We start from the raw sequence: 22658 nt of genomic DNA, 5'->3' as shown, positions 1-22658 counted from the left end.
CTCTTGAAAGAATTTTTGAATACCATTCGAGTTTGATCATTTAACTTAAAAATATATAATTTTTACATGGAATAAGAATGATACACGAAAAGGAAAAGAGTTAACGAGTAACGAAACCAATTTTTAAATCGTACAGTCTCGATTCAAATTGACAATACAGCCAGTTTTATTTCCGTTGTTCTTCGAACCAGTTGGAACTGATCGTTCCGGAATAACACAAGTAAGGAATCCTGTTTACAGAGATCGTGATGTTCGGCGCGACGAGACAGGATAAATTCTGACAGAGGCATTCGGTCACCGAGAGAGCTGATTATCGACAGTCACGGAATAACTTGGGCAAGCAAATATAATTCACGCCCGGTGTTTGCATACTCGGTAATTTATTATCGGATTCCTGAACACGTCGGCCATTCGCGAACAGGAATATGCATGCGATTATTTATGATATCCGCGGTGCGATCCGAAACACGTGGCACGGTTCCGCCAATTTTGCCGGCGACTCGAACGATGCTCGTCCCAAACTGGTGAGAGTTTGTACAATTAAAACTTGGCCAATAATGTATTTCTTGAGGTCGCACGCTTATGATTTATATTTGGAAAACTTTGAGCGTTTCAGAATGATCGTTTTCGCCCGTGAACATCTTAAAATCGGTATACATTTCACGCTACAGAATATAATTCGATTAAGTTTAAGCGTAAGATAAAAGGTTAAGGTATTTGTTCCTTACATTGGTTCTGTTTGTTGTATTTCGATATTTCTTGCATCGCTCTTTTACATTGTTGAAATTCTTTTTCTCGAAGGGATATTCGATTCAAGGGACGAAGTTAATATCCCACCGGATACCCTTCTCGAGCTATAAAAATTCAATGAACAGGAAGTGTCAATGACGAGGCCGAATCGTGGCGATTCGTCTCTCTCTCTTTCTCTCTCTCTCTTCGATCGCGAGGAACGCGTTCAACCAAGGGAACGAGAAGAATGCAAACGCGGTAGGGATAGAAAGGCGCCGACTCTAATTGATATAACCAGATAAGAGGCACGAAGAGAGATAGGAACGCGGCTTGAATTCGAAGGGCTCGAGTGCTTGTGAAAGAGAGACAGGGATCCCCGTGGGCGGAAGGAGAGGGGAGAAAGAAGCATCCTCGCGGAATTTCTCTCTTTGTCCGTGCCGAAATTCCATCGGTCGCCGCAAAGAAAAGACGACCATGGCATGGAACGAGCCTAGACTGTCAACCGGCATTTTTTCCTTTTCTTTCACGTCTGACGGATTCATTATGTAATTCGCGTAATGGCGGACTTCTCGACCCACCCCCTCCCCCTCCTCCACTTTTCTCAAGACGTCTTGGAATTCAATTGTTTCAAAGTCGTGGAAACTCCCGACGATGGGGGACCAAAGCGAAGAGGGCGCGAGAAAAGGAGACTTTTTCCCCCCCTTTCCTCTTCCTTCACCGGCAGTTTCTTCTTCCTTCCATCCTTCCTTCTCGTATACGTGTATACTCACTTGTGTTCGTTCCTTAATTTTATGTGTATTCGTGCGTCGTCCACGAAGCGAGGGTTCAAACTGGCGCAAAAGACGGCGGTTCGTGGAAAAGCAGGCTATACGAGATCCAACGACCAGAGAAAATAATACCCAGGCCTCTCCCACGGCGACCTTTCAAAGCGGCTACTCAACTTCGCAATTTCGTTTATTGCGTAGTTTGCAAGAGGCTGCGTATCGCCGCGGTTAAATCCGGAGAGGACTCTATTTTTTTTTTTTTTGTTTTCCTTTCCATCCTCTTTCCAAGTTTGGCCTTCCTTCGCTTTGTGGCCTGTCTACGTAAGGGTAGGGTTTATTAAATCCTACCATCTAGTCGCGTTTATTCAATGACGCATATTCCTCCTGTTGAAACAAAAAAAAAAATATTACATTCCTTCGCTCCTGCTATTCCAATTTCGATCGAGATTGTTCCATCCTCCTTTACTTCATCGTGTCTTCGAGATTCAAACTTCGAGACATAGAAACAATCATTCGGTATCTTTAACTACTTCTCGAGACGGGAAACTTTATACTTCTCAATGAAGAAATTCCGCAACCAGTTCCAGAAGAGTCTATCGACTTCCAGACGACTTGAAGATCGTCTGCTTCACCGATCGTAGCTAGATAAAAGAAGAGAGAGAACTGTTCCCTCGGCGAACTTCTTCGAGGATTAATATTTGCAACGTGGATTTCCATGGCGATATTCTGAATGGAACAGAACAAATAACGGATGATTCAAGAGACAAACGATGTGAATTTTAGCCTCAACATGCCCGCGGAAACGCAGTTTCCGGACAGTTGAAAAAAAAAAAAAGAGAATTTCCAGATTAAACCTATCATTTTACAGCTTGCCGAGTGGAAATACGAGCGATGTGGAATTGAATATATCCTGGGAAATAAACAAGAGGGAAGCTTGATTTTGAAATTTTTCCGATCTCGCCTCGAGCTACTTTTCGGATTGTTTATTAAAGATATGATTATTTAATGGTGTGTTATCTGTTGTAGATGTAGAGTGACGCTTTCGAAACATATTATTTATATCCGTGAGAATTATATTATTCATAAATTATTTTTCTTATTCTCGAGTGTACTTGATTTTGATAGGTTTTTTTATAAAATATTTCAAATATAGCATTTCGAATTTAATGAAAAGTATAGGAATATTTTTTTAACAATTATATCTATACATCTCAAGTCTCGAATCAAACTTTTGCACTAAATATATATTAATATTTATTAAATTGTTACTTATCGAAATTTCCGGATGCAAAATGGTGGACAGCGAATAGAACAAGGTAGATGTTAATACAATATCCAATAATATTCTTGTAACGTTGTAAAGAAAAGCGGTAGTCGAAGAATAATGGAATGAACGAAAAGCCTGAAGGATAAAATCAAAAAGATCAAGTTACAAATATTAGGAAAAGACATTGGAACATTAAGGAATAGGAAAGAAAAAAGATAGAAAGAAAGAAATCACAACCAACCTTTATTTACCTATTATTTCTTTGTTTTATTTTTGACACACATCTCATTATCCCCATTTCCTTAAGAAGATTGAGAGGGAGAATTGCAAATGAGAGCCTGTTATCCTCAAACACTTAAATATCGTACAATTTTCGACGAAACAAACACGATAAATTGTTTCTGTAGTAACTTCGTTAAATTTACTTGACAAACATAAGATTATTTCGAACGATGATCGTACGACAAGCGCGCCAAAGTGCATTCATATGCCCTCTGTGAATGATTCGTTGAACTAAAGTATGTCTGAAATTTAAATTGGGAATAAGGATAGATACGTAACATATATATTTATATATATATATATGAAAGTCGAACAAATCGGAGATGATTCGTATAAGCTATTTATTTTTGGCTTATAAATCATATATAAATAAGAGTTTCGATTTCACTATGTACACACTAGAATAAAAAAAAGTCTTCGATATTTCAAATATAATGAATTAAATAACATCATCCCCGCCTAGGTTTTATCTCGCAAATGAAATAACGACCAGCGTCAATGACCAAATACGAAGGACCTTTTTAAAGGGCTAGGGGAATTAATAGTTTAATATCGACCAAACTTCATCGATGTCGATTCATTGGTCGAAACCTTATACGTTATTTTCAAACTGGCACACAGACAATATATACATTTATCCGTTCAAGATTCTGTAGATGGTAACATTTTTTCCAATTCCCGTAAAAGTTGTGCAATATGTTGTATCAACTTGAAACCAGTCATCGTAACTGGCCGTAATGTTTTACTATAACATTGTTTATATAAATTGGTAAGAGTTTCTGATCTGAAATATGTACATAAATAAAATATATTTAAAAATAACACGAAGAATGTAATGAAATTAAAAAAAAGAAAAAAAACATACTCTTTTTTACTATTCTTGGTAACAAATAATTTTGTTAAAGATCGCAATATAAATTGTAACCGTTGTTCCAGTAGTATCACTAAACTTTCTTCATCTTCTATCAATTTTTGCTCATCAACTTTTCCTTCTTCAAAACTTTCTTTCCCTATTTTAGTACTAACAGCATTTACATTTTCAACCTTCTGCTTTTGAGAATTGTTCCTATCACATAATATATCGATAATAGGTTTACATTGTAAAATTAATTGAAGTCCATTTTGATATGCTTTCAACTTGCCATTAAAAGTTGTGGTACCTGCAATATAACGCTTTGATTAATTCATAAAATTAATCAAATATCAATAAAATCAAATCGAAAAAAAAAATACATACAACGAGCTTGATGTTCGGCTAAAGCTACTCTTTCCATTTGAACTGTTAGAAACTCTGTAGTTTGTTCCAAAGCTAACAAAAGTTTTGCAGCTTTGTCATAATATAGCTTACACAATTGCAAGCTTGTTTTTCTTTTAATATTATCCGTATCTGGTTCATATTCTCTGTATACACGATGATATAAAGATGCGAGTCGATGTTGAATAGTTGCAGCCCGAAATTGATAAACTGGTTGTCGTGGTCCGGGCGTTTCAATATCGCAATGCTTTAAAGCTTTCTGTAAGATATCGACAACTTCTCGTTCTAATTCTTCTTCGGTCTAAAATTATAATAAAAGATATAATAGATATAAAAAAATAAAAATAAAAAGAAATTAATGAACATACTTTGCATCCGGTTGTAGGATAATCTTGCAACAAGGTAGCCATTGTAAATAAAGTAGTGGATAAATCCCATGTAATAGTATCCCAAATCATAGGATTTGATTTTCTAGAACTTAAAACTTGCAAGGCTTTCTGATAACTCGCAAGCGCTTTATTATAAAAGTGACGTTCTTGAGTGTTTTGTTTTACATGCATGTGTGCACACAATCGCATGAGTCTTCCTGTATTTGAATGTAAAAGTGCTAAGTTCGCTTCGTCGTGAACAGTTTCAAATGCTTTCACGCCCGCTTCTAAATGAGTCAACGATCGAGTAAGCAATGTTGATACTCCATGTGAAGAATTTGATGTTTCTTCTACCAAATTTTCTTGTTGATATCGTGCTGTAAAGATAGCATATTTTTTTACATTTATAACATACATTTTTCCTAGAAAAAGGAAATAAAAATTCTTACTTCCAGCTTGATTCATGTAAAGCACACCTAATTCATTATGAATGTTTCCTAACCGTCTTAGAAGATTATTTTTATCCATATCCAATGGTTCTAGAGATAACGCTTTTTCGTAGCATTTATAAGATGCTACTAAAGTAGATTCTAAACTTTCTAGTCGTTGTGGTAGTAATTCAGCACCATCTACAATTCAAAATATTTAAAATAAGTAATGAGCTGTATGAAAATATTTTTTTTTTTATATATATATATTTTTTTTTACCTATATACATACTCGAATCCAAATCTTCTATTCTACATATATCTTCGACAATTCTTTCTTCAATTTCACTTTTTATTTCATAATCTTTTCTATGTTTCTCGACGTTACACCAATCTTGCACAGCCATAAAACAACAATCCCCTGCGCGCCCTAACAGATAGCTTATAGATTTATCATTTCGTATATCACAAAATATCTCCAATATTTTTTGGCATCTTAAAACGGCTAACATATATCTCAGAGACGCGCCGTAATTTCTATTGGCATATTCATTTTCAGCGAGCACGGCAAAAATTAACGAAGCTTTTTCATACAATAATGTTTTTAAATGAATATTCCAACTAACATTATCGCTTTTTTTGGGCGCTTGCCACGTAGGTAAAGTTTCAGCTTTAAGTTTACATAGCAATGCTTTTGCTTCATTCTCATGAGGTTCCATTTTTGCAATGACTTTCTCAAGTTTCTTTACTTTCTTCTGTTTTGATTTTTTTTTATGTGTAGGACTGTTATTTATCGAACTCACTTCAGATTCAATTTCTTTTTTATCTTCTTTCAACGAGATATAAGGCATTGGAATGGCCTGAAAAGGTTTAGCCATGTTCAAATGATTCTCTTCATATACTCTTTTCTTTTGTTCCTTTTCTTCTTCTTCCTTACGTTCTTCTTCTGAATTATCATCAATCGGAAAATATTGCAAACATTCGAGTCCGTGACAAACGTGATCTAAAGCGGCTAAACATCTTTCTTCGATAGTACCCGAAATTGGTGGTGGCTTATACTTAGGTTCTTCGCATTCCGCATGTTCTTTGACTAAAAAAAAAAATTCATTTTTTAATTTACTTATTCATAAAAAAAAAAAAAAAAATATATATAAAAGATTAAACTTACTATTAGCCAATGTTAAAGATTTAAATGCAGCTTCTTCAAATTCCTCTTCCAAATCTTTTTCATTCTCATGATTAATACTAGATTCACTTTGCGTATCTTCTTCATCACTCTGATCTGACAAACCTGGACTAGCAGGATCTGTATCAGATGGTATATAAAGATCAGATAACATAAAATGCGCAGATGTTACAATCTGTGGATACTTTTCTTTAGTTAATAATTGTATGCAATTTTTCAGTAACATTCTAATAGTACCCTGTTGCCTATGATAATCAGAGGAATATTTCATGTTACGAGCTACTCTATACAATAACATGGCAACAGGTACAGTGAATGGATTTTGGCCCTTTTCATCTGATAAATCGTGACACAGAGAAGTTAAATCATACAATTTTACTACATCATCATCCTTTCCTTTGAATAACCAATACGTGTGTCCAGCTTTAGTTGCATTATTCTTTAAGAAACTTAAGATATTTTGTGCAACATCTCTGATAACTTTAGGACTGAATTTAGAATGGTCCAAATTAGGAAGATCTTCTGTTTTGATTAGTTCATACTTTTGGACAATACCATTCAAGTGATAACACATAACCACTTCTGGTACATTACACATCAAATTGTCCAACCAATAATCTATACCGGTTAAAACATTAATGGGTTTTGTCATATCTCTCAATCTAAGGCTTATACATGGGTGAGTTTGCCCTCCAAATATCGGCATGTCAGTACCAATAAGCATCTGTATATTCTCAAAAGTCCAGACAATATTCCTCGCAAAATTATGATTATAATTTGGATCCGGTACTTTTTCTTCTTGAGAAGGTTCTGGTAAACAAGGTTCTAAAGTTTTCACAGGTAATTGTGGCTTGGTATGTTGTTCTTTGTTATCTGCCACTACTATTGAGTGATATAAAAACTTAGATACCAAGTTTCTTTGCTGCAAAGTATTTCTATTGTTTGTCTTATGAAACAAACATTTCTCTTTATCTCCTAGATTCTGAAAAATGTGCTCATAAAAAAATTTCTTTAACCATTCCCAATCACTCTCTGCTTGTCTAAGCAAATACTTATGAATGTCAAAATCATCTAACAATAACGTATTTTCTATTCTGTGAACCACCATTGATATGACTCCATGATTGTAAGGCAGCTTTAACAATTTTTTTATGTTTTCCGCATCAGACACAACATCAACTTCCCCTACACAATCAGGGAACATATGTGCCATACGAAAACTAGAAAAACCAGAGGTTTGAGACCAAACACTTTGCAGGCCATAACTCTCTGCAGAACTGCTGAGCCAATTGCTTGGTGGTAAATTTAAGTCTGTGTTGCATTGTAGTTGAGCGTAAGTCGCAGGCGTTTGAACGGCCGAATATTTTACAACGGCGGTAGACTTGACCGGTTTCTTGGATGAATCAGATGGTATAGCCAGAGGCATAGGATTGACCTAAAATTGTACGTATATATAACATTAAAAAATACCATATCACGTTTATATTTAACATATTTATTACAATTTTCATTCTACAGTGAATAAATTTAGTAATACATTCGGTATATTGTTTGCGAACAGTAGCACGATGAAGTACTTCCAATATAGAGTAAAAAACGATTCTCGATAAAATAACGGTATTAAAATAAGATATTTCACATCAGTGATCGAAAAGAACATTACTTACAGTATCATATTTGGTATCCGTACTTTCTGACATTTTTAATTTCGAATGATGTCACTCGCGTCTCTCAAAACTTGTCGTTATGTTCCAAAATTTCTAGAAGGAACCAGAGTGTATCGAAATCTCAACCACTCACATAACGCATAACCACTGATTATGTGATATATGGAGGAAGGTTGCAACATTTACAAACAGTTTCCTACAATAACAATTTTATTCTGCATTATCACTTGAAAAAAATATCGAAATTTTTCAATACAGATGAAAATATAATAAAGAACAGGCTTAACGATTTTTAACAAACGTTTCTCAACAAATTTTTTACTCTCATTAATCTCGGGAATATTAGGATTCCTTTAATTTCATTCATAGTGTGAGACAAGGAAAGCAAATAGTGGAAGAAGGACAGAGATAGGGTAAAAATATTGAAATCAGCGCCATCTCCAGAGTGCCGCAAATGAAACACAAAAACAAAGGACAGAGAATAGCGGAAGAAGGACAGAGATAGAATAAGAATTGCCCATCAGCGCCATCTCTAGAATATCAAAGATATTTCTCTTCAAAAAGGAAGATAAAGCAGAGTAGGAATTGAAGACCAGCGCCATCTCTCGAGTATCTTCAGAAATATAATTCCTTATAGAAGTTCTCTTAATACTCGAGAGATGGCGTTAATAATCAATTCTTAATCTATCTCTGTCCTTCTCTTACTATCTTCTGTCCTTCCTTTTTGTGTTTCATTTGCGGCACACTGAAGATGGCGCTGATTTCAATATTTTTATCCTATCTCCGTCCTTCTTCCACTATTTGCTTTCCTTGTCTAACTGCTAACTCGGTGCGTGACCACAGACGAAGTACGAGATGTTGTCAATCGAATACACACTTTCATCATTTTCTCTTTCAAAACTACGATGTATCTTCATCTCTAATGTAAAAATGACATAATAGTTATTATATTCTCAGCCTTATAATGTATCTCTGAGACAATAACCTCGCAAAGCGTAATACGTATATCTTGATATATGACGCAAGTGTTTTGACGCGAACACAACAACGGTGGGATTTAAACACATCGAAACATAGACAAGAAAGAAAACAGTGAGAAATTTTAAAGCTATTCTATCGAAAGAAAAAAAAATGTTATGAAAGATATATTTATATACTCTTTCGCTATTTACCGAGTGGAATTACCAACATTATTTAATTCAATTTATCCAACGGATTTTTTTTCAAGAAATACATACAAAAAAACACGAAGGAAGAAAAAAAAGATATACGAAAACTTAAAACCAAAGAAGAAGAAGGAAACGATCAAAAAATAAACTTCAATAATCGTAAAACTCATAATCCCGTCATCGCATAAGTCGCTTATATCGTAACAGTTGTTTCTTGTTTCAGCTCATGCTGTGGGAAAGGATGGAAGCAGCAAGAAGCATAATAGAAATAGATTATAACGACAAAACGAAGCCCGCGAAGAGCCGATGTTCGATTCAGTGGAAAGTGTAGCGTGTTGTTCACCGTGGTGCTCGATGAAGAAACAAAGTATATTATCTCTATCCACCCGGTTTCGAGTAATAGCGCGAGAAAGGTTAGGAGCGACGCGAGCAAAAAGAGCCGATTTATCCGCAACGTTGAACGGATTACGAAGCCCTCGAAAGAACTCGACGTCACTGGTACCGCGTTTATATATAAGACGGGGAACCGGCAACCCTCGGAATCCAGTCAACGACGGGAGGTGATCGAACAGGGGACGCAGCCATGGTGGTGAATTTCAAGGTGTACAAGAAGTGCTCGCCGAACGGCAAAATCTCGCTGTACCTGGGCAAGAGGGATTACATCGACTATCTGTCGGGCATCGAGCCGGTCGACGGGGTGATACTTCTCGACCAGGGCTACGTGGACACGGGTAGGAAGGTGTGGGGCCAGCTGATTTGCAGCTTTCGTTACGGGCGGGAGGAGGACGAGGTGATGGGCCTCAACTTCCAAAAGGATCTCTACTTGGTCTCGGAGCAACTGTTCCCGGTTAACGAGAAACGGGAGGAGAATCTGACCAAGCTCCAGGATCGGTTGTTGCAGAAACTGGGGCCGAACGCGATTCCGTTCACGTTCAAGTTCTCGCAGTCCGCTCCGTCGAGCGTCACTCTACAACAAGGGGAGGACGAGACGGGCGAGCCTTGCGGGGTGAACTACTACGTGAAGATCTACTGCGGGGAGACGGAGACGGACGTGACCCACAAGAGGAGCACGGTGATCATGGGGATAAGGAAGATCCAGTACGCGCCCACGAAGCAAGGACGGCAGCCTTGCACCGTGGTGCGAAAGGACTTCTTGCTGAGCCCCGGCGACCTGGAGCTGGAGGTGACGTTGGACAAGCAGCTGTACCACCACGGGGAGAGGATAGCCGTGAACGTGTGCGTGAGGAACAACAGCAACAAGGTGGTGAAGAAGATCAAGGCGTTGGTCCAGCAGGGTATCGACGTGGTCATCTTCCAGAACGGCCAGTTCAGAACTGTGATCGACGCGGTGGAGACTCAGGACGGGTGCCCGATCAATCCTGGCTCCAACCTGACCAAGGTCCTCTACCTGAAACCGGAGCTGGAGAACAACAAGCATCGAAGGGGCATCGCGTTGGACGGCCGGCTGAAGAGAGAGGAGGGCGAGTTGGCATCCAGCACTCTGCTCCTCTCGCCGGATATACGCGAATCCTTCGGCATCGTGGTCTCGTACGCCGTCAAGGTGAAGCTGTACCTGGGCGCGCTGAGCGGGGAATTGTCCGCCGAGCTGCCGTTCATCCTGATGCGCCCGAAACCCGTCGATCGGATCAAGGTGGCGAACGACGAGCTGGAGAACGTGAAGGAGGTGGAAAAGCCGATCGCCAGCTAGAGAGATCGTTGGCAACGATATGATCTCATTTTCATGGAACGAAATAATCCAATCCCGAAGGAACTCCTATTTGTATCGAAAATTCGTTTTCGAAAATTCAAACTATTTTTCCATATATGCATATATATATAAATATATACACGATGTTGAATATCTATTTGAATATTTAAAAGAAAAGAAACTAATTATTGCAAGTGATAAATTATTCCAATCTCGGGATGCTTCTATTTGTATCGCGTTTTCCAAAATTCAAACTATTTTTCCATATATGCATACATATATAAATATATACACGATGTTGAATATGTATTTGAATATCTAAAAGAAAAGAAACTAATTATTGTAAGTGATAAATTATTCCAATCTCGGGATACTTCTATTTGTATCGCGTTTTCCAAAATTCAAACTATTTTTCCATATATACATACATATATGAATATATACACGATGTTGAATATGTATTTGAATATTTAAAAGAAAAGAAACTAATTATTGTAAATGATAAATTATTCCAATCTCGGGATGCTTGTATTTGTATCGCGTTTTCCAAAATTCAAACTATTTTTCCATATATACATACATATATGAATATATACACGATGTTGAATATGTATTTGAATATTTAAAAGAAAAGAAACTAATTATTGCAAGTGATAAATTATTCCGATCTCGGGATGCTTCTATTTGTATCGCGTTTTCGAAAATTCAAACTATTTTTCCATATATACATACATATATAAATGTTGAATATGTATTTGAATATTTAAAAGAAAAGAAACTAATTATTGTAAGTGATAAATTATTCCAATCTCGGGATACTTCTATTTGTATCGCGTTTTCGAAAATTCAAACTATTTTTCCATATATGCATACATATATAAATGTTGAATATGTATTTGAATATTTAAAAGAAAAGAAACTAATTATTGTAAGTGATAAAAATATATTGGAAAATTGACGAAGAATTTTTTTTTCCATTAAAAGGATTCGATGACGGTATCGGAATCGATGATTTAAAGGGATCTTGGCAAGCGTTAAAGCGAATGGTCCAGAGTATACTCCAAGTGGGTTAACGATTCTAGGAATCTGATGCTATCGATCATCGCTACCAGCCTACTAGATGAAAGTGAATCGTCCCAAGTAATCGAAACACATTTCGCGCAAAATGTGTGCACGCGTTGGGCAGCGGCGATACTTGTTCGCGGATCAAGCGTAATTGTGGAACTCCACAGGAATAAATCACACGTATATTGCGATAAAACCACCATTTTCGTTCTCCTCCCTCTCTCTCGTTTTCTCTCTCTCTCTCTCTCTCTCTCCCCTCCGACTCGACCATTAAAGCGAATCACGTTGCGTAAGACTCTCTTTTAAACCGCGCAACTGACTTTCAGATTTAACTATTTTCTAAATAAAAACACATCGTTAAGTACACGTCTCCGGCAAGAGGTAATTATGCCATCGAGTAATGGCGTCGGGCAGAGATCTCATACACTCCACGACAAAATGTAGCACACCATTATTTTCATTACCTTCTCGAGATTAAATTTTACCTATCAATTATTCTCTTTCCTCGATATACAATATATATGTATATGTGTATATATATAAAAAGATTAATCGTTTCGATTAACGGAAAAAGATTTCTTACGATTAATTTTAAAATCGTCGATCACGTCACAGATATAAAAATAATTTCTCTTCAAATTATAGTAACTAATACACCATCGTAAAGATACGCTTCTCTGAAAATTTCTAAATTCTATCGTTCGATCCGTGTGGTATGATCTCGCCGGCGAGACGGTAGAAACGGAAGATAAAAGCGGAGGAGAAAGCACGGTGAATTTTAAAGTTTACCACGATCGACCAACTTCTGGCGAGAACGGTTAAGTCACGTTGCAAAAGAAATTTTTCATCTCTTCCGTGTTTCCTTTCTCCCTCGTCTCCGAGGAGAAGACGACGCGCGCGACTCCTCGACTCCGCGATATCGGCGAACAAAAGCGGGCTGACGCTCTGCCCCCCCCCCCCCTCCTCTTCGATTAATCTCGTGCCACCGATTAATCAACCTGCTTCGAACACCAGATAAACGTCTTTCTTTCGCGCGATAATCAATGTATAAGCAAGCGTTCTATGGGAACGCTTGTGAACGGAACTCGTGATCGACGGGTATCCGATCGATTTCGTGGCGTAAAATCGGCATGGCGCAACGAGCGGTGTGCCGATAAATACACGCGGAACAAGATCGATCGATGGTAGGTGTGTGTAATCAGTTGCGCAATCAGTTTCCCCGGGACGGATCAGTTTCCCGGGGAAAAAGTGGCGGAGGGCAAGGTCGGCTATTCTCGATGACGCAACTCGATTTGGCCTGGAAAAGTAATACTACTGGTTGCCGTCTTCTGCGCCTTTCAGACGCGATCAATCCGGAGACGGTCGAAGAATTATCTGCAATTTCGGTTGAGGGGAGAGAGAGAGAGAGAGAGAGAGATGGAGAGATAAAGAGGAAAGACGAGAGAGGAGGCGAAGGAGAACAAAGGTGGCGTATGGAGAGAGAGGAAAAAAAAAAGAAAACAAAAATTGAAAGAGGACGATGGTGGAAGAAGGGGGCCTCCTAGTTTCGCTGGAAGGCCGCAGGTATATCTGGCTGCGACAAATCGAAAGGCACGAGTCCACGATCCTACGATTCTCGCGAAGGAGAAGGTCCTGGCGAAGGGCATGGAACGCCGATGCCACCCTGTGTATAGGTGCAGTGGTGGGCGTTGGAGGAGCAACGGCGGCGGCGGTGGCGGCGGCGGCAGCAGCAGCAGCACCAGCTATCGTGAGAAGGAACGTGGACTGAAACGAAGGTGGGAGGAAAAGAGACGGGGCTATTCGAGACAGAGGTTATGGTGGGAGGGTATCGCGGTGGGGGGAGGCGGGTAGGAGATAAAATTAGAAAGAGAGGTCAGAAAAATAACGAGAGACGGTGAAAAGGGGAGAGTGAAAATCGAAGAAGAACGAAACGGATAGGGAGATAGGGTGAGAGAGAGAAGAGGGAGGTAAGAGAAGAAACGTGGAGAGATCGGAGAGAGAGAAAGAGAGAAGGAGAGAAGGGGCCAGGCACGAAGCATCGAGAGATCGAAGGAAGAACGAGGAGACGCTTGGAGAGACGAGCGGACGAAACGGTAGAGAGAGACAGAGAGGGAACGAGTGGGTAGGGAGGGGATACGGTCGGGCGGCAGGCTTGGTTGGTGCGTCAGTCAGGCTCGAGACACCCGCGAGAACGGAGCGGTGGTTGCCTCCCTTATTCGGTACGTACGTTCAATGCGCCCCCTCCATCACCCCCTGCCCACCTAACGAGAGTCTCGACTATCGAGGCAGTGTCGCGCAGAGTGTCGTACGAGGCGTATTGCTCCGCCTGTCCATAACCCCTTCGTTATATCGGTGTTCCTTTTTACGCATATATAATATATCCGTAACCCTCGTGTTTCGATTTGTGCCGCGTTCGAACGAACCGACCTCGGTGAACCTATTAGACCGGCCAACGATCGAAACGATCGTAGAGAGAAAGGAGAAGGCGGAGAAGGAGAAGGAGGAGGAGGAGGAGGAGGAGGTGGAGGAGAAAGAAGAGGAGGAGGAGGTGGAGGAGGAGGAGGAGAAGGAAGAAGAAGAAGAAGAAGAAGAAGAAACTTCCATAGGAGTTTCTGCCGATTACACAAGGCGAATCCTTTAAAAAGAACGAAGACAGTGGCGGATACGCTACGCTAGCGGTCGAGTGAGTATACATCGAAGAGCCTTGACTCTGCCCTCTTCTCTTTCTTCCTCGCTTTGCCCCTGCCCTCTCTCTCTCTCTCTCTCTCTCTCTCTCTCTCTCTTTAATTTTGTTTTTCTTTCTCATCGGTTTCAATCTTTTTCTCGGGCTTCTTCTGCTTCACTTCTGATCTTCATTCTCCGCTCAAACATGTGGATTTTTCCGGTTGACCTGTGTCTACTGTCGCGCGCAACAGACACCGGCGAAAATTCACCGATACGAGTTTCTCTTCTCCCGTGGCAGACGGTGGCATTGATTTCCTCCTCCCGTCCTCTCGCGCCGGCCGTTCGCCCTTCCCTTCCCTACGTACGCACGATCGTAATCTCTCGTCCCTTCAAAATTCAACCAAAATTTCATCAAATTCTTCGAAATTGAGGAGAAAAGTCTAACGATACGCTCGAGATATCGATCGGAAGAAGATAAAAAAAAGTGGATCTCGCGAAAATAAGTGACAGATCTCGTTATTCTCCCGTTCTCGAATATTTGCTTTTAAAGAGCGCCCCCTCCCGATGTACGTGTATCGCTGCACGAACCACTCCTGCGTGGATTTGAGGAACGTTTGTTTGCGCGATTCGAGAAGTATTCCTCGATTCTCGGTTTGTGGCGTGGTCGGGACGAAAAGCGCGCAAGCGGAGGAACGAGTTTCTCGAGCGTAATTTCACGCGAAACTCTCGCAACCTTGAACGCTGCTGGAACGCTCGATTCGACATCGTTCAGGGGCGTCGAAACACGGCCAAAGCTTTTAACAATACGAATGCGTGCTCCGCGTCTCTCGTTCCTCCTCCAACGTCGAGTTCTATCCCTCGAGGAATCGAAAAACGCGGATTCGTTCGTTTCCTCGCCTCGAAACAGGACCTCTTTCGTTCTCTGACAAGGTTACGATATTCGTATCGTACCTCGAAGGAGCGGTGTACTATTGAGATATCTCTATTTATAAACAGGCTACCGTTTATTTACACTTTAGAAACTGTGGTTATTTCCCTGTTCACGCACACGCTTATGTTTATCAGTGTAGTGTAAAAGCAAGAATGTTTCGCTTCGAACGACCGTTGAAATAGAAGACAAGCGGTTCAATTCTTTGTGTGAAATTATTAAATCGTTCCAAAATTCGGAGTAAGTATAATTTTACGCGAAAGTTAAAACTTAGATTATTTCGAGAATTATTTTTTTTCTTTTTTGATGGGTGTGGTGCTCGGTTGAAACTCGTATTTGGCAAATGCGTTACCTTATTTATTTTTAAGAGATTCAATCTTGTATTCTCGTAATAATTTTTCTCTTTTGAGATACAAAAAGAAGTAGGAAAGAAATTTCCAGATATTTATATCCTTATTTTTCGGATCTATCCTGATTATTATTATTTTTATTTTTAAAAGTGTTTTCTACGTATTTTATTATTTTTTTTCGGATCTATCCTGATTATTATTATTTTTATTTTTAAAAGTGTTTTCTACGTATTTTATTATTTTTATTTTTGAAAAATATAGTGACATTTAGTTCCCTAAATAGAATTAAAAAGTTACATCGATCAATATTTTGCAAGTAAGTAAAAAATAGAATTAACGAGCACTCCTTCAAAGAACTTGGTACGTTAGAACGTTGATTATCCGAACGTTGTAAATATATCAGACATGTTAATTTAAATATTCCTGATAATCGATCATTCGAATGACTAAACTTGGAACAATCGATATTGAAATAATCAAAGTTCTAATACTAGTTGATCACGAATTTTCCTTTATTTTCAAGGGGAAGGCTCGTTCAATCACGTACTCGCGATAACAAATATCGCTCGATGCATTTACTCGATCCGATAGACATTATCGTTCACACAAATGTTTAAAACACTTTATCGAATCTTCATCGATTTTTGAATTAATTTTCCTCGTTCCTTGTAAATTTCCTGTAAATAACAAAATTTTTAATATAAATCAATGAGAATAAATAAGCGAAATATATACGATACTTTAATAAAATTATTTTTGAATATATCGATACAAAAATGCGAACAATACAAATGGTTCGATCGTTAAAAAAAATAATTTTACCATTTTATCTTTTTTTACAAAGTTACAGTAATTCAAAGCTTAACGTACAGGCCAATGATAAATAATAACAAATAACAACTCTCTCTCTGTCTCTCTCTTCCTCTATCTTCGTTAAAGATAACAAAGCCTTCGATAATTTCAAATTATAATAGCTGCCAACGGGAGATTCAAGAACACGAAAGCAAAAAGATGGGACAATTATAAAAATTATTTCACCTCTGTATTCCTCGCGAACTTACAATAATTCAAAGATCGATAACGACTCGATGTCCAAATGTTTACGAAACGTTTTTTCGTTTTCAACTCGACAAAGAAACTCCGCGCAGTTCGGTTAATACGTGTCCACGCTTATCGCGGCCCAGGTTACGAACGCGAGCCTGGAAATCGAGAATCGTCGACCTCGAACGGCCATGCTTTCATACAGTATTAGTCACACGTAGCCGGCCGATGAATATTTCAACGTTACACACGGTGCGCACACCGTGTAACACAAACCGGCGTTCGTTCGCGCGTGTTCGTTTCTCGCATTGTGCCACCTCTGATCGACCCTCTCCTCTCGAATCGAAAAGCATCAAGCAGGGATCAAAGGTGGACACGTCGAAAAGGTGGACACTTTTCTCGCTTCGATCTGTTGTCGCGTCCATCGAAGGGGAGCGGGGATGGGGGGAGCCGCCGCCGCCGCCGCCGCCGCCACTGCCTCCAACTATTGTCCCAGTTGCCGTGGAACGGCTTCTGTTGCTATTTAAAGACGTCGTGTCGCGATACGAGATACTAGAAATCTGAAATTGTTTTTTTCTTGGGAAGTATTTTTTTTTTTCTTTTTTGAAGAAACGATATTTATTATTATTCGCGACGATCACGCGAATGTTAGCATTGCAAATTTCAGTTGACGAGTGTGTCTTATCTACCTTAGGAATTACCTTAGGCAAACGTTGCGAGTACAACTTGTTTATCGGAGGGGGAATTGTTCACTCGTCCCGATAGATTGAATAACGTTAACACTTCTTCTCTTAACGTTCGGACGCGCGAGAATAGCTTTTAGGATTTAACGAGCAAATACACTTCGATCGAATTGTGTACATTGATAAATACGAAAAGAGTCGTTCGTTATTCTCGCGTGTTTTTAAGAGTAAATAAAATTTTATATATCGATCTTTCTTCATACAAGCTTACAAGGAGTATATTTGCTCCAAAGGAGGCAAAGAAACGTAAAAGGAGCAAAATCCGCAGAAGCACGAACGACGAGCGTGTCCTCGGGGACCGTTCCTATCCTCTGAATTCACGACTCGGTTTCGATACTGCACGTGCTGAAAACGTAGCCCCGCTCGGGTAGGTGGCAAGGGTGTAGCCGGTCGAGTCCTGGCCCGATGTATTCGCGATTCTCCCGTTCCTGCTCCCTCCGCCATCGTCCTTCGCCAACGTTTTCAACCCGTATTCGTGACTCGTACTCCAACCATAGAAACGAGACGATCAACTTTCTTCCTCCTCTCCCTCTCTCTCTCTCTCTCTCTCTCTACCGGCTTTGGCCGTTCGTGGTTCGTGGTCACGATGGCAAATTTTCTTCGAAAACACGTAAGCAATCGGAAAAAGGAAATTAAGAGGCATCGTTGATTTCGACGATTCAAGAAAAATTCAATTCTTAGTTTAATTTTCCTCGAGATATCGATCTTTCTCATAGATTGTTTACGAAATTTCTTAGAACAAAATAACATCGTGTTTATTTATCGATAAACGATCCGTCGAAAAGAAAGATAGCAATTCGAATGGAATCGAATAAGAAAGTTCGAAATAAATCGAACGGGTCGAGAGTTCTTCCATTCTCTTTCTCTCTCTCTTTATTTTATTTGGTCGACTATCGTCTATCGCCGCAAATTTTTCTGAGGATGGCCAGGACGGATGAAAGTACCGGAGGATAGTCGTGAATTATCGGAGTGGGCAGCCGATATCGATAGATGGAATATGAATTATTGGCTCCTTCCACGTCCCCGACCGATCTAGCCACTTTCGCGTCGCGGACCATCACCTGGAGCGCACTCCACAACGCTATCCAGACCCTCCTCGCCGAGTCAGCTATTGCAACCGATTGATTTTCCTTCTTTCGAGATATCCCTCGCGATGACGAACGTTTCGAAGAGTGGATGGGATTTTTGGATCGCCGTTCCAAAGCGTGTTCGAAAGGATAACGTTGAGTTAATTATTCGAAGAATGGCGAACAGTGTGCCAAGGTTGATTAATATGATCGTACAATTCGGTGGCTATTAATATCGAGGTGACGAGAGAGTGTTAAATTAGAGGTTGGTTATGTTGTCGAAAAAAACTGACAACATAAAAATACGTTGAATTAAAAGTGATATAGAATTAACGTAAAATTGGCAACCATTGTCAAACGTATATTTAAGTTGAGAGTAATGTGTGTTCCGTGCAAGAATCCGATAATTTGTCACAGGATTTCTCGTCGTATTGTTAAAGAGAGAGAGTGATAAATTAGAAGTTGAAAAACAAGCATAAATCGAAAGATATATTGAATTAAAAGTGACGTAAAATTAACGTAAAATTGGCAACGATCGTCCAACGTTACACGATTTCATTACGGAAATATAACGCGTATTTTAACGACCTTTTCTGCAAAAATCTGATAATTTGATTCTTCAATCGTATCGTTAAAAAATTTTATTAACGCCTTCTTTACTTCAACTCTCTCCCTCTCTTCTTTCTTCGTCAACGACAAGGATCAAACTCGTAACACCGTGAAAGTTCGACGAACCAAACAAACGAACCAGACAAACATTATCGATCGAATCGAGAAAGAGAGAGATGCAATTTGCGCGTGGAAACATCCGATCGCCGTTCTCACCTGTCCCTCCCCCCACCTTTCATCCGAGGTTAAGAGCTTTGAGACTCGACTTCGGATAAATAATCCTAATCGCGGAAGTCGTGGTCGCGTAAAGAAGAATTTCTCCACCGGTGAAAAGGGTGGAGAATAAACGCTTCTTACCCCCGAGAGGGACACGGATATGCAAGGGTGAAAAGGGGAAACGCGTACCGTTTCGAAGAAAAGGAGGAGAAGAAGGGCGATTATCCCCTTCTTCGTTTTCGACTTTCATTTTCCGCGAGGCTCGTTCCTTTGAAAGGAGGCAAACGTCGAAACGTCCCTCTCTTTTCAGTCACGACGCTCCCTTTGTCCCTCCTCCGTAGAATATAGGGGAGGGGAATTTTCATCCCCTTTCCAATATCAATCTCCCCCCGTCGAAAGTTTAAAAACAAAATTTAATAGTTTAATCCACGCCGGCCAATAGCATAGATGGGATATTTAATGGAAAAGCGAATCCTCGGGGAATCGTGAGAGTAATAAGAGTTGCGCGAATTGCGGATCCGATCGAGCCATTATCTCGGATTATTTCCGATCTTAATTGCGAATAAACCGTAAGGATGATTGCGAGCGATCCGTTCATCTTTCCCAGGAGTCTATCATCTCACGACTCATCAAAGATCAAACACGCTGTTATTGCGATTTCTGTCTTTCTTTTGCGCGCGTATCTCTGCTCTATATTAGGAATTAGAAGCGACAAAGAAGAATGGAAACAAGAAAAGGCAAAAGAAAGAAAAAAAATGAAAGAGATCCCCTTCCACGGATCTCTTCTCCTTTTCCATTGGGAGAAGAAGAAGGGAGGAATAATATAGTTTGGACGACGACGGAGCGGCTCCTCTGCGCGGCGACGTTTCGCGAATATTGAATCACTTTGGAGGAGCGAATCATCGAAAGCTGAGCCGGGTTTGCGCCGCGTCGCGAAATGGAAATAAAAATGCATCGTGTCGTGCATGACGAACGCGGGCCGGCATGAATCATCGGCATGAAAATAGAGCGGGCAGAGGCCAACGGGTGAAACCACTCGCGGACTGATAAAAAGCCGCAGGTAACGATACCTGGAGGACTATTGGCGCGCATTGGCCGTCGCTCTTCCACTCGTCGTGAAAGCGACGTACGAGTCGAACGTATCGGGAAGAAGGGACCCGAAGGTGATTCAAGTAAAAGGCTACACTTTCCCTTTCATAGGGATAGAACGTTCCAATCCGCGTCTTTTGTTCCAAGCCACGTGTCATCTCCCCCTCAATGGAGGATTTTGGATTTGGAAAATGGATATACGGTGCTATATTCTTTATTTTTTCTTGAGCGAAATCCAAGGCACGTAGGTTTTTGGCAGTGGCAACTGACTCGCTATATAAAGATGTCCACATCGGTGATAAATATGCCAACTCGGATTATAATAAGTATAATCGTCAATCCGACAGATTCTTGATTTTTGTGAACGATTAAAGGGAAGAAGACTCAAATAGAGATTCATATTCGTATTTTTTTGCGTTCCATGGATTTTTTTCACTCGTTCGAATTTGCATAAATGTAAATATATTCGGATTATATTGTTGTATTTCTGATTTTATTTTGGAAATTAGCCAGTTTCAGTCCTCGCTCCAATTGTCGTCGCATCGTGAATTGAATTTCAATTTTTCTAATGATAATTAATAAGCAAGTTTCCGGGACAAGGTTCAAGGATTACGATCGAATCATCGCAGATTACGAAACATTCTCGCGGAATCGGCGAACGATGACGAGGGTTTATCAATGCGGTTTGTTACATCCGTGCCAGATATCTGCGGAAACGCGCTGGAACCTTCTAGGGAACAGAGAGAAAAAAAAACGAAAAATTGTCACGTATGTGTCGTATTGTGCCAACTTGGTGCATAATATGAAAGCAGAGAGGAAAGAGAAATCGTCAAATTCCTCTTTGAGTCACACCTCCTGTTTCCATCGAGTGGAACTTTGTTCGAGTAAAATTGGCGGCGGAAAATAATCATTTTTTAGAACGTATTCGAGAATTTTAACGAGCTGAGAGCAAAAGTTAAGAGGATTACTCTTCAAAATTTTTTTCAACACCAGAGAGTTCGCTGTTGAACGAACAGAGCGCATCGATAACTCGAAAGTAATTCAATAAAACTGTCTAACCTGTTAAATAATCGTTATAATTTCTGTATATATTTATATAGTGCTTATATGCCCTTTAAAAGAAAAAAAGGAAGAAACAAAGCGAGAGAGAAGAAAATAGAAAAATTTTCTTCGTGGAAAATAATAATATTATTAATGATCGATACTGGAGGATGTAAGAGGATACCGTATGGGCGTGGCCCAGGCTTAACCCATGAAACGCGTACGAGTATATAACTCGAGAGCTGAGGTAAACGGCTACTTAGACTTGATATATCGATGGGAATGGAAATAAAATCGTGGCAGGAAAGTCAGTCGGCCACGTTACAGAACTTCTTTTCCTCCTCCTCGTTCAGAGCGGAGCGTTCACATTCGCGGAAAAGGTCAGGCACACGTGTTGAAGGTGGAGCGCAACAAGGAGATTTACCCCGACAAGATCTACCTCGATTCGCGTATCCAATTACTCGCGATTTTTATCCCTTCAAAACGATCTATATCCGGCTGGAAAGAGGTAAAAATTGGTGCCGATTCCCTCGAAGGAATAAAAGAAACAAATTTTCCACAGAGGAGGAAACGCGCATGGGTGTCGATGCTTGATAAATTAATACGCTACTCTCCTTTCTGATTTTTTTCCCTCCTTATTTTCCTTATTTTCTTCCATGCAATTTGCCATGGAAGCATTAACGTGTAACCGCCCACACGCACGCGCGAGACCATTTAAATTACGCTCGACGAAATGGCTGGAAGAGTGTGTCTGTAATTACTCTCTTACCGAGTTACTCGGCTTTTTCAATCGTCCTTACTCAATTCGATATCGCCAATCGAGCTCTTTCTTAATCAAAAATATTGGAAACAAATTTGCAGATAAATTTGCAATATATATATACGAGATAAAGAGATAATTTTACTTTAGGGGGACGATTTCTCACATTTTATCGGCTTTTATCTCGTATCCTCTGGTTTCAATTCACGAGCCACTTTCGTAATAACGTTCGATCGAGTACTATTCCATCGAACGTTGTCGT

The 22658-nt window shown here is 39.8% G+C and overlaps 3 protein-coding genes across 9 annotated transcripts in view; 2 read left to right on the top strand and 1 right to left on the bottom strand.

Annotated features, from left to right (window-relative positions):
• Window positions 1-3364: 3364 nt before the first annotated feature.
• On the bottom strand, window positions 3365-8326 carry LOC409664 (erythroid differentiation-related factor 1). 2 transcript variants are annotated; one of them, XM_393162.6, is made up of 8 exons: window positions 7947-8326; window positions 6262-7714; window positions 5374-6183; window positions 5115-5294; window positions 4666-5042; window positions 4280-4598; window positions 3908-4202; window positions 3365-3826 (listed from the first exon to the last, which is right to left on the bottom strand). In XM_393162.6, exons 1-8 carry the CDS (start codon window positions 7977-7979, stop codon window positions 3685-3687), a joined length of 3609 nt encoding a protein of 1202 aa, XP_393162.3. In that variant the 5' UTR covers window positions 7980-8326; the 3' UTR covers window positions 3365-3684. The 2 variants fall into 2 exon arrangements, with proteins under 2 accessions (XP_393162.3, XP_006563480.1); XM_006563417.2 differs by having other exon boundaries at window positions 5386-6183.
• On the top strand, window positions 7595-11781 carry LOC412907 (arrestin homolog). The gene is made up of 2 exons (XM_016916562.2): window positions 7595-7722; window positions 9339-11781. Exon 2 carries the CDS (start codon window positions 9699-9701, stop codon window positions 10821-10823), a length of 1125 nt encoding a protein of 374 aa, XP_016772051.1. The 5' UTR covers window positions 7595-7722; window positions 9339-9698; the 3' UTR covers window positions 10824-11781.
• A 2257-nt stretch (window positions 11782-14038) lies between these two features.
• Window positions 14039-22658, top strand: part of LOC409665 (LIM domain and actin-binding protein 1) — a 65816-nt gene continuing 57196 nt past the window's right edge. For 2 of the 6 annotated variants that reach the window (XM_026445617.1, XM_026445598.1), the window contains exon 1: window positions 14039-14107. The gene's annotated coding sequence lies outside the window, so the exon portion shown is untranslated. Of the gene's footprint in view, window positions 14572-22658 lie in introns of all 6 variants that reach the window. The other 4 variants (XM_026445597.1, XM_026445593.1, XM_026445616.1 and 1 more) reach the window with 3 other exon arrangements.

Source organism: Apis mellifera, linkage group LG15 (assembly GCF_003254395.2).
Source record: "Apis mellifera strain DH4 linkage group LG15, Amel_HAv3.1, whole genome shotgun sequence".
Lineage (NCBI taxonomy): Eukaryota > Metazoa > Arthropoda > Insecta > Hymenoptera > Apidae > Apis > Apis mellifera.
This window is presented reverse-complemented; position numbering and strand designations above follow the sequence as displayed.